The sequence below is a fragment of the Verticillium dahliae genome, genomic scaffold (genome assembly GCF_000150675.1).
Source record: "Verticillium dahliae VdLs.17 supercont1.2 genomic scaffold, whole genome shotgun sequence".
NCBI lineage: Eukaryota > Fungi > Ascomycota > Sordariomycetes > Glomerellales > Plectosphaerellaceae > Verticillium > Verticillium dahliae.
The window spans coordinates 1,335,773-1,346,390 of NW_009276916.1; the positions used below are offsets into that span (position 1 = coordinate 1,335,773).

Sequence of the window (10,618 nt, forward strand, 5' to 3'; positions counted from 1 at the left end):
AAGTGCCTTGTGCGCGTCGCCCTCTCTTATATCTCTTGCATGCTCTCCCGGGGTGTCCTCAAGTTCGCGCCCTCCCCAGTACCTTCGCGACGAGGTCCCCGCGCTTGCGTCCAGACGCCCGCCGACCCGCTTGCGCCTGGCCGAGGACGTGGACGCGTCTGCTCGCCGACGAGGCCCGCGCCGTCGGGCTGCTGGTGCGCGCCCTCGAGGGCAAGCACGGCGTCGTGGCGCGGAGCCTCGAGCTGCGGGCTGCCGAGGTCGGGCTCGCGGCGCGCAGGGCCGAGGTCGAGGCGCGCATGGTCGCCAGGGCTGTCGAGGGCGACGTGTACACGCCCGAGACGGTGTCTGCGCTGACCAACTACGGTGTCCATCTGCGAGATGCGAGGGTCAGGGTCGAGGAGAGCATTCGCCGGCTCGAGATGGAGCTCGAGGGTTATGGCGTGGGCGCGCAGAGGGGACAGGCGCAGGCGCAGGAGGGACGGATGAGGGAGATGGCGAGGGTGTACAGGGCCATGGAGAGGGAGATTGACGAGGTGAAGAAGGATCTCAAGAGGCTGGGGAGGTGAAGGGCCCGTCTTGGGTCTTGATGTTACGACGAAACATGAAGTATGAAGCATGAAATCATGAAGCATAGCGAGCCACCATGAGGATGCAATGTCGTCAAGAGAATCATGGTGTTATACAGAATCAGCGCTGCCAGTCTACTGCCGCGGGCGTCATCGCTCGCTTGTCATCTAGTCTGCCGCCCACCGCCTCCCCGGCCCATATCCAGGCACCATGGCCGCTCCCAATTTTTACACCTGTGCCCCCGCCCCTCAAAGCCCACTTAACCCTTGACCTTGAAGATGGCCTCGGCGAGGCGGCCGACGTTGTCGCTGGTGATGCCAGCAACGGAGATACGGCCGTCCTTGGTGGCGTAGACGCTGTGCTCCTTGGCGAGGGAGTCCATCTGCTCGGGCGTCAGGCCCGTGTAGGCGAACATGCCGATCTGGCTGGTGATGTGGCTCCAGTCATGCTTGCTGCCGAGCTTCTCAAGGTTCTCCTTGAGCAGGGCGCGCATGGTGATGATGCGGTCGGCCATCTCCTTGACCTCGCCGAGCCACTGCTTGTAGAGGGCAGGGTTGGTGAGGATCTCGGCGGCGACACGGGCACCGTGGATGGGAGGGTTCGAGTACATGGGGCGCACGACAATCTTGATCTGGCTGTCGACGCGCTTGGCCTCGGCAGCGTCGTTGGCGACGATGCTGAAGGCGCCGACACGCTCACCATAGAGACCCATGTTCTTGGCGAAGGACTGGGCAAGGCAGAGGTCGTGGCCCTCGGCGACAAAGTGGCGCAGGGCAAAGGCGTCCTTGTCGGTGGAGCCCGAGGCGAAGCCCTGGTAGGCCATGTCGAAGAAGGAGAAGTGGCCGCTGGCCTTGACAACAGCCGAGATCTCCTTCCACTGCTCCTGCGTGGGGTCAACACCGGTGGGGTTGTGGGCGCAGGCGTGGAAGAGGAAGACGGAGCCCTTGGGGGCGGCCTTGATGTCGGCGATCATGCCCTCGAAATCGAGGCCGATGGTGTCGCGGTTGTAATAGCGGTACTGCTCAACCTGAAGGCCGGCGTCGGAGAAGACGGCCTTGTGGTTGGCCCACGAGGGCGTGGGGATGTAGATCTTCTTCTCGCCAGGGAAGAAGCGCTTGAGGAATTCGGCGCCGATGCGCAGGGCGCCCGTGCCGGAGATGGACTGAGTGATGGCGAGACGCGACAGGGCGGACGAGTCGGCACCGTAGGCGAGCTCGGCGGCGGCCTTGGTGAAGTCAGGCACACCAGTGATGCCGGCGTACTCCTTGTTCAACTTGGCGTCGACAACCTTCTGCTCGGCAGTGCGCACCGAGGGGAGGACGTACGGCTTGCCCTTGTCGTCACGGTAGGCACCGACACCTGGTGTGGGTTTAGGTCAGCACGACGTGACGATCGGATATGACAGGCGATGGCAAAGAAGACATACCGAGGTTGATCTTCTTGTCGAACGTGTCGGCCTTGAAGGCTTCGGTGATACCTGGGCAAGAACGTTAGCTGCGATGCATGTAGACTGAGGGCATCAATGACGTACCGAGAATGGCCTTTCGGAGGGAGGCTCGGATCAGCTGGAAGTTCGATCTAAAAAGGCATTGGCAATTATTGACTTACATCCTGACGAACAATTAGCATCATGACATCTCCGAGAGACAAGCTTCAAGTGTACTTACAGGAGGGCCCTGGGCAACGTTGGCCCAGGTCGAGCCGGCGCGGGCGACATTGAGCGGGAGGGCCGATGCGCGGCGCAGGCCGGCTTGCCTGGTGGCGATTCGCAGAGAAGAGAGCATTGTGATGGTGGAGGATCAAACGAACAAAGAGCGCTTGAAGGAGGGAAGGGAAGACTAGCAGAGAGGGGGTTGGAGAGGGAGAAGATATTAAAAGTCAGGGACGACTTTCGAGATGTGGTCTGACTCGAAGGGGGAAAGTATGGTAGTGGTCCGGGTCTCGACTGACTGTTTTGCTGGCGAGGCTTGCTAGCTGCTGGGCAGTCGGCACCTGCTGTATACCTAGGTACCTCTTAGGTAGGGACCTTCGTACATAGTACATAGTACATAGTAGTCATACCGGCTGGGGAGACAGCTCTATGCGCCCGATTGCGGAAGGTGATTGGCACGCTTTTGAGAAAAATACAGCGGGCCCCCAGCGACTGTGCACCTCGCGCGCGTCCTGCGCCCTGGCCCCAGGGTTACCAGTGGGTGGACCTGCGGAGAGCTGTCGAATGGCGTCACGTCTTACAATGGGGTCCCGGGGTGGAATCCGCAAGCTCGGGATGTCACGTGCTGTTCGTGCTCGTGCTCGTGCTCGTGCTGCTCGGCTTGTGATTGAGGTTGCACGCGATGGGTCCGATGTCAATGGGAATGACAGCTGTCCATGACTCCAGATTGACATGAGAGTCAGGAATCGAGTTCATCAACTTCGCCGGTGACTAGTTCTTGGCCTTTCTTCGAAGAAGTTACCTGCGATTGAAGGAGCTCAGTCATTCGGAGGTGTCAAGGCCGGGAACTCACGATCCTGGGACCATCCTGTTCCATCGCCTGCCTCTCCACGCCGATGACTCTATCTCGACGTTCAAGCCCCAGGTCATCTCGGACAGGCTCGGAATTGACACCTCAATGTGACTGTGTCACGCCGCTATTGCGTTCATCATGGAAGCCCGCCGACTATGTGTATTGTACTGCTCAATTGGATATCGTGTCAACGTCTCGGCTGTTGGTAAAACCCAGCAGACAGAAAACCCAGCTGGGCATTGGGCTTTTCGTCCACAAGAAAATGTGCTAACATCGACGTTGAGTACCTATACAAAAGATATCCCTTGCCAAGGATCTGAGACAATATGTGTAGGACAGACGGTCCACAACCCCTGGCTATATCAATTGACAATGACCTTCACCTGCAGGCGTCCATTCAGTGCAATATTTTGGTTGATATGACAATGGCCTGTACAGGATGGCCCTATGTTTCTTTACCATCTCCTTCCTCTCAATTTTCAGTTTCCCAAATGATGATGTGCCGCAGCAAGACAACTATCTGGCGATGCCTGACTTCGTTAATAGCCAAAGTGACACACAGGTAACAGCGGCGAAAAGAAATGAAAGCGACGTGCCTCATGAGTCCATGTTCCGTCAATAAGAAAGTCAAGCCAAATCGACGTTTGACTTTGGTGGGAGCTCTGTCAAGGAACGCCTCTGATTGCATCTTTGAACCTGTCGCTCTCCTCCTGACCTGTTCGGGAGCAAGCCGAGATGCATCGCGCTCGTTTCCTCAGACGACAACCACATTTTGAAGAAGAAGAAAAGGCTCTTGGAAGAAACATCCACTCAAAAAAATCATCTCTCTCATCAACTCAATCATAGATCTCAGCCATTCCCATAGTTTTGCCTTCGTCGGCGCAGGCATCACCACCCCCAGCATCGCCCGACGGAAAATGACCTTCGACCCCGCCCGTACAAACACCTCGCTGTCTTTCCCACCAGACTTCTGATCAAATGCTTCTGCTCTCGAACAGTTCACTCGAGCAGTTCGCCCGATATGGCTGGTGCGACTTGCTGGAGGTGTTTCGGACGTAAGGCGCATGGTCAAAGAAGTCAGTGCATCGCACCGATCCGAAACGACGGGGACCACGACAATACCCTCACCCCGAATCAGAACTCGGGTTCTCACCACTTTTGCCAAAAAAAAAAAAAAGAAAAAAGAAAACCACCCGAGTACAAATCTCGACATCATAATACTTGTAGGTATGCGCGCCTCGTGGTGCCTGGTCGACCATGCGAATCTTTGTTCTCCTGGCGACAGCGACCCTCGCACTCGCCAGGTCTCCATCTCTCACCCCTCGCGCCGTCGAGACGGGCGAATTCGACGCCGAAAGCCTCGCAAGGCTGGAGACGCTCAACCAGGTCAACGTCAGCGATCCAGCTATCGCGGCCTCCATCGTCAGCAACGAGCTCACGCTGGGCGGCTGCCGGGATGTCATTTTCGTCTTCGCCCGCGGCACGTCAGAGCAGGGCAACATGGTGCAGACCTTCTTCATCCCCGGTCGTCCTTCGTCGCCATGAAGTTCTCCCACTGACTAGATATAGGGCACACTGGTTGGGCCGCCCCTGTCAGGTGGCCTTAAGTCCATATACGGCGACTCCCGCGTAGCGACAGAAGGCGTCAACTACGCTGCCATTCCTGCGCCCAATTTCCTACCCGGCGGCACGGACGGGCCCAGCATAGCAGCCATGAGCAGCATCCTCCTCGGTGCGGCGATGAATTGTCCCGCCTCCAAGGTCGTCGTCGGCGGCTACAGGTGAGCCCTCCTCCTTGTTCCCAGTTCCGTTCGTTCTTGGCCAACAGTATCAAAGCCAAGGCGCAGCGGTCGCGCACAGGTCCATAGAAAGCCTCCCGCCCGTGGCCAAGAACCAGATAGTTGGTGTCTTAACGGTTGGCGACACCCAGAAGACGCAGGACGGGAGTCGTATATTCAACTTTCCGCCTGACAGAGTGTCGTTTCTGTGCAATCCGGGAGATGTCATTTGCGATGGGCAGCTGGTAGTGCTGGCCCCGCACCTGGACTATACACGCCGTGCTGGCGAGGGCGTCGGGTTTCTGGCATCGAAGATCGGTATATTGTAGCGAGGAAACGATGGGGACGGCTGGCAGTGTTTCGTCGCCCGTGTGCTTTTTGCAACTCCATTGTGGGAGTATTCACTACAAGGGTAGGTTGCCTCGTCAGCCACAGGGCTATGGTCCATTGAATAGTCTCGATAACTCTTAGAATGGGTTCCTTGCAACCGACCTGCTCTTTTGGTCTTCCTGATGTTGTTTGAAGAGAACGACTGCTATGTCCCTCATCTAGAGCACCACCGTCCAACCTTTCGAGTCGTTCGGGTGAGCACCATGACTTGTCCTGCTATTGCACGGGCTCCTTACAACTAAACCGTCTTCCATGTTTCTTGCGCCACTGAGTTCGTTGGCAGCGCTCATCAAATGAGTAGTGTAAGTTAACTTGCAACCACTGCGCAAGGCCCATTGACCAGGTTCGGATTCAAGAGGCCCAGACCACACATCGGCACATTCACCGGCAACCTGCCTTCTGTGGCCAAAGGGAAAGCACAGAGTTTTCCCCATCTGACTGGAAACCAGCAGTAGTGCCATTCACTAAGGGGGGTTGCTGCATCAGTCCCTTCAGCATAACAAATAAGTTCGTCTTCAGCCTCACGCCAGCTGACAGCCCCTCAAAGTGAGCCAAACGAAAGGAGAACACACGAATAGCGCCAGCCATATCACCACCATACATGTACATCGCCATGGGTGCGATTCTATGGCAATCATGGGCGACTCTTGCCTTCTGCATCGTTGCGGCGCGGCTTCTTGCCCGGATGTTCACGCCAGCGGATCAAGAGGATCGTGAAAGTATTTTGCCAGCTCGCTTCCACGAACGAATCAGAGGCGTCCCAAACATTCGGGAATGGCGTATTGAAAATCCTGCATCAACGCCGACTAACGTCGGACGCTTTGAAGAAGACCCGGAGCCGATATCCGTTTCGGAAGGAGACCCGGACGATGAGGTCGTGTCCCAACCGCGGCATGACGAAAACAGATCGGAGTCTCCGGATGATGCTACGAAGGCAAAGGCGTATCGCATGCCGTGGGCCCAATTCCGCGGATCGTGGTTGAGTCGTACAGCTGAGCTTCGCAACGTCAGTCCGACTCGCGTCATAAGCTTAAGATGCCGTTCAGAGCGCAGAAGCTAGAGGGATGAAGCCGAAAAGTTCCCGAGATCAATAAGCTGTGTCATCACGGCCAGCACAGGGCAGAACCAGGGCTAACAACTTTTTTGGCCAGAGGACCACAATGAAAACCTGTGCGAGCGGCGGTCTCGAACGGTTGCTCCGACGAGCCCAGAGACCACCGAGTCAAGTAGAGCGCAAAACCCCCACACCATCAAAGCGGGTGACAAGGGACAGCGTCCGTTTAGTGTCCCGTCATGGTTTTCAACACAGACTGCGCTATTGACGCTGGCGCATCTCTGGGCCTGGCTGGAGGTGACGGTCCACGCTGTACTGAGCTTTATCCCCGGACAGGGCGGCGACGGCCGCTTGCTGACTGAGCGTCGCGTGGCCGCTTATGCAGGGGCTAGCAGGATTTCCCGGGACGACCGATACCTGTGTCATCCAGCCGCGCGGGACAGCATTTGTCCTCCGACCGCCGTTTGTCTTGAATGGTGATACAGAGCGGAGGGGAGCCTGGGGATTGGGACCATGACCTCAGAGCACAGGAAGGAATCGGACCCCGGATCGTTTGGTCCAAGTCCCAGAGAGCTTAGGGAGTATGGTGGTGCAGCACGGGGAGGGTGGCGCCATGAGCCTAGAGCATTTGCTAACCCAATAAGTTGTTTTGTTTGCTGGTCATGCATCGTGACGGGCGGCTGAGTTGTGAAGGTTGGTTGCGTTGACAACGCCACATGCAAGATGGTGGTCACGCTCGGACGTCTTACGAAAGAAAGGACGCAACGGGACGTGACGATTCCGTGCGGGGGAAGGAATCCTCGACGGGGGACAGTTGTGAAAGGGAGCTAAACAGCGAGATCCCGGCCACATAAGATGCGATACGGGAGCTGCCACACGTCCTGGCCATGGCCATGATTCCGGTCCTGGTCAAGCGAAGCCTGCCGTGCCTATATCAGAGACGGGACAAGACACCATTGACGATCACCGTTTCGTGGCGCCGAGCAATCCGAGGTGGGATCGCGACGCTGGGTGATGAGAGGGGGCTGGACTCACAGACGCTGAGAACGCTGGACTCAAGATCGGGTGGAGGTGTTACAAAATGGGCCAGCCTTAGCTGCAGCGACTTGCATCAGCAGCGATTTCTGTGACGGCGAACAGGACCAGACCAGAGAGCCATCCACGCTACCGAGTTTTCCATGCAGGTACGAGTTCGTGGTCGGCGTGGCATGCGTGGCTTGCACTGCATGTCGCTCGGCTACGCACCGTAGTGCGAACCAGCAGAGGAATGCTAACAGCAATGAACAGGGCAGCGTCGCATAGAAGTTGGGACGCCGGCGGTTTAGCAGATAAAGGCCACCCGTGGTTATCCCTGCTCCTGACATTTGTCTGTGAGATTGGCGATGTTTCCACCCGCAACGCCTTGACCATAGTCAGCGCCAAACCCCGAAGACTTGTGCCGGCCTTCTCGTTTTCCCTCCTAGACCCCGTGCTAGAGACAACGGATGTCGATCACAGAACGGGCATGATCCCTCGGGGGATTTTAAGGCCGAAGATGGTCGACAATGACATTACAGGAGTCATGGTACGCCACAGTCGCTTGTGATTGTTGGGAATGCACCTGACTTTGGCCGACGAAAGGGGAAGTTGGAAAGGCGCAAGCCAGCCACAATGATTAACCGACTGCCGGACTGGTGTAAGTAATCAATCCCAGCACCCTTCCATCGGTAGGCTCGCCCACGGCACGGCTGCGCGTCTGCACATGACCACTGCCATTTTGTCCGAAGGGTACACTGGGCCAGGGGTTCAGGAGCCAGGTGCAGCCAGGAGGAGGGGGGTCTAGCTCAGGAGAGATATCGATCCTGCAGATGGTGTGGTCACCATGCGTCTGGCTACCCACTGAGATGCAGCAGCATGCCTGAATTACCCCTTGAGTTCGTCCACGGAGCGAGAGTCATGCCGCCGAGGCAATTGTCGTCGATAGTGGTTGTGCCTTTGGTCCTGCTCTTGTGGTGCGGTCGCAGGACAGGGGTCGATTGGTCCCTGGTGGTCCGTCGACGGGCTGGCGAGGCTCTGGTGCGGTGCTGTGGGCACACGATGCGAGGATTCGGAGCTTCTACGGTTACACCCGGCCAGTGTTCGATGCCCGCAGCTGATTGTGAGGCGATGGGCGCAAGGCACATGGCATGGAGGCGCTCCAACAGAGACAATGGGCGGCGAGGATGACAACGACAGCCAGCGAAATCTGCGTCATTGAAGCCGGTGAAGAAGAAGAAGCATGGCTGGATGTTGGATGGATGGGGATGGGGAAGGGAGGCGGGCTCTGTGGCGGTCTGAAACTGTGTTACCCAGAATACACACCTAGGTACCCAAGGTACCTAAGGTATGGTGAGCAAGGCATCTCGAGAGCGGACGGCAGGGTGGAGGAGGGGGAAAGGGGAGAGAGGGGGAGCCACAAGCAGATGGCGTGCAAGGTGATCTCAAACAAGACAAAGAGAGACGCTCGGAGACGCAGGTGAGCTGGAGAGGCAAGTCTGACAGAAGCAACATCAAGACAGCGGTGAAGATGGAGAGATGTGACAAATGTTTCCCATTCGCCTGGCACGCTGTGAACTGTGCGCTGTGAGCTGTGTGAGCTGTGAGCTGTGTGAGCTGTGCCGCCGCCTCCCGATCCACCGCGGCTTCTGGCTGAAGATGGCAGCAGCAATGGACCTAGGCAACCTACCTACCGGAAGGTAAGGTAGGTAGGTGCCTAGGCAAGTTCCTGCCTGGTAATAATAAGCAAGTTCCACGAAATGGAAATTCGACTCGTAGCTGCCACCTGCTAGTCCGCCACTTGTGTCCATCCGTGGACGGTCCTTCTCTGCTTGCAGGAAAAGCGGGCAATAGCGATCGGGCACAGTGGATCTCGCGGTGCCTGAATACAGGGGCCCCCCGGAAGCACTTTCCCCCCAAGACCCCCCCAATTCAACCAAATGCGGGCAAGTGTGCTGGAGTATCAAGAGGCAACAGCCGGGGGGCTAGTCGTGGCTTCTGGCTTCGCAATCAAATCAAAAAGAACAATAATACCAATCCGACACTGCAAGCAGAGGGAAGAGGTACCTGAGGTAAGGTACTTCATTAGCCCGGCGACTTTAACGAACACTCGGCCGACCTGGCCGCTCCTCACATTTCCTTCCCTCCCCGTCGTCTCTTTGGTAGACAACTTCGTCCCCATCATCCACCTTGTCGTCGTCGGCCTCTCTCTTCCGCACTGCCAACCTCGACATCTGCTACTGCAGCCCGCATCCAGCAGCGCGCCTCGTCCCCCCCTCCACACGACGTCAAGCCCATCGAACCACACACAACCCCCCTCACTGGGCCTTTGTCGCCGCCCGCCGCCCTTGCTGCTCGCTCGTCCGCACACTCAAGAAGCCCCGGAGGCTGTCGAGTTTCTCTTCGCCACTTTCGCTCCCTTGGTCTGTTCATACATAGCCAATCAGCCCGACGGTTGCTTTTGTTCGCTGTCTGCGGAATTCCTCAGCATTCAGAATGCCGATTTAATCTTAATTTGCGATCCTTGAACCCCCTTCCTCACGACGACTCCTTTTCGCCCTCCATCACCACGACGACGACCTCCCGGAACTTCAAAATTCGATCAACATGGATTCCTGCGAGGGAGTCCTGTTGATTCCTCCCGAGAGAGGTCAAATTCTCGGTCGTGCAGTCTGGAAGGTGTGTTGAACCCTGCCCAGTCTCTCTCTCTCTCCCTCCCTTGGAAGTGCCCTGCTAACCGAGTCCTCACAGCCGCGATATGTCGTCGTAGGCCGCCGCAACGCCCATAAGCAAGACAAACTCGAACAACAGCCCAGTCCGAGCCTCGCGCAGGTCATGACGACCAGTCGCATTACCAATTCCCCCTCCTCCTCCTCCTCGAAAACCCTCTCTAAGCCACTGCCCACCGAGGATCCTTGCATATCTGTTTACAAGTCCAAGGTAAGGCTCACGGCATCGGAGTACTCGGGCCATAACCTAAGTTCTCCAAACTTGCAGGATGACTGGGAGCCCACCCACCAGTACCCTATCAGCGCCGTTGTCGATTGCCAAGTGCAAATGGTCGCACATCGCAAACAGGGACCGGTGCTTCCCACCCTCGTTGTCACGATCAACGATAAGGAGCGAAAACGCCGTTCTAGCAGAGCTGGAGGCCTAATCTCAAGCAAAGAGCCCAGTGCCACAACACTCTGGTTCAGAACCCCTCCAGACGACCACCACATTAGTTTGCATGAGTGGGCTCGCTTCATCTTGATGGAGATGAAGAAGACAGCTCCCATGACAGCCCGGCGTCGCCGTCTTTTATCAACCCG

General features: G+C 57.2%; 4 protein-coding genes across 4 annotated transcripts; 3 read left to right on the forward strand and 1 right to left on the reverse strand.

The window, feature by feature from the left end:
• Window positions 1-296: 296 nt before the first annotated feature.
• On the forward strand, window positions 297-754 carry VDAG_01257 (uncharacterized protein; the record flags this gene model as incomplete). The annotated part of the gene is made up of 1 exon (XM_009650143.1): window positions 297-754. One exon carries the CDS (start codon window positions 297-299, stop codon window positions 564-566), a length of 270 nt encoding a protein of 89 aa, XP_009648438.1. The 3' UTR covers window positions 567-754.
• Window positions 755-826: 72 nt separating this feature from the next.
• VDAG_01258 (aspartate aminotransferase) lies at window positions 827-2,351 on the reverse strand (the record flags this gene model as incomplete). Its single annotated transcript, XM_009650144.1, has 3 exons — window positions 827-1,926; window positions 1,994-2,044; window positions 2,231-2,351. 3 exons carry the CDS (start codon window positions 2,349-2,351, stop codon window positions 827-829), a joined length of 1,272 nt encoding a protein of 423 aa, XP_009648439.1.
• Window positions 2,352-4,328: 1,977 nt separating this feature from the next.
• Window positions 4,329-5,178, forward strand: VDAG_01259 (cutinase; the record flags this gene model as incomplete). Its single annotated transcript, XM_009650145.1, has 3 exons — window positions 4,329-4,574; window positions 4,641-4,852; window positions 4,908-5,178. The coding sequence occupies 3 exons, from the start codon at window positions 4,329-4,331 to the stop codon at window positions 5,176-5,178; spliced, it is 729 nt and encodes a 242-aa protein (XP_009648440.1).
• Window positions 5,179-7,180: 2,002 nt separating this feature from the next.
• Window positions 7,181-8,498, forward strand: VDAG_01260 (uncharacterized protein; the record flags this gene model as incomplete). The annotated part of the gene is made up of 3 exons (XM_009650146.1): window positions 7,181-7,364; window positions 7,478-7,857; window positions 8,004-8,498. The coding sequence occupies 3 exons, from the start codon at window positions 7,181-7,183 to the stop codon at window positions 8,496-8,498; spliced, it is 1,059 nt and encodes a 352-aa protein (XP_009648441.1).
• Between the last annotated feature and the right edge of the window lie 2,120 nt (window positions 8,499-10,618).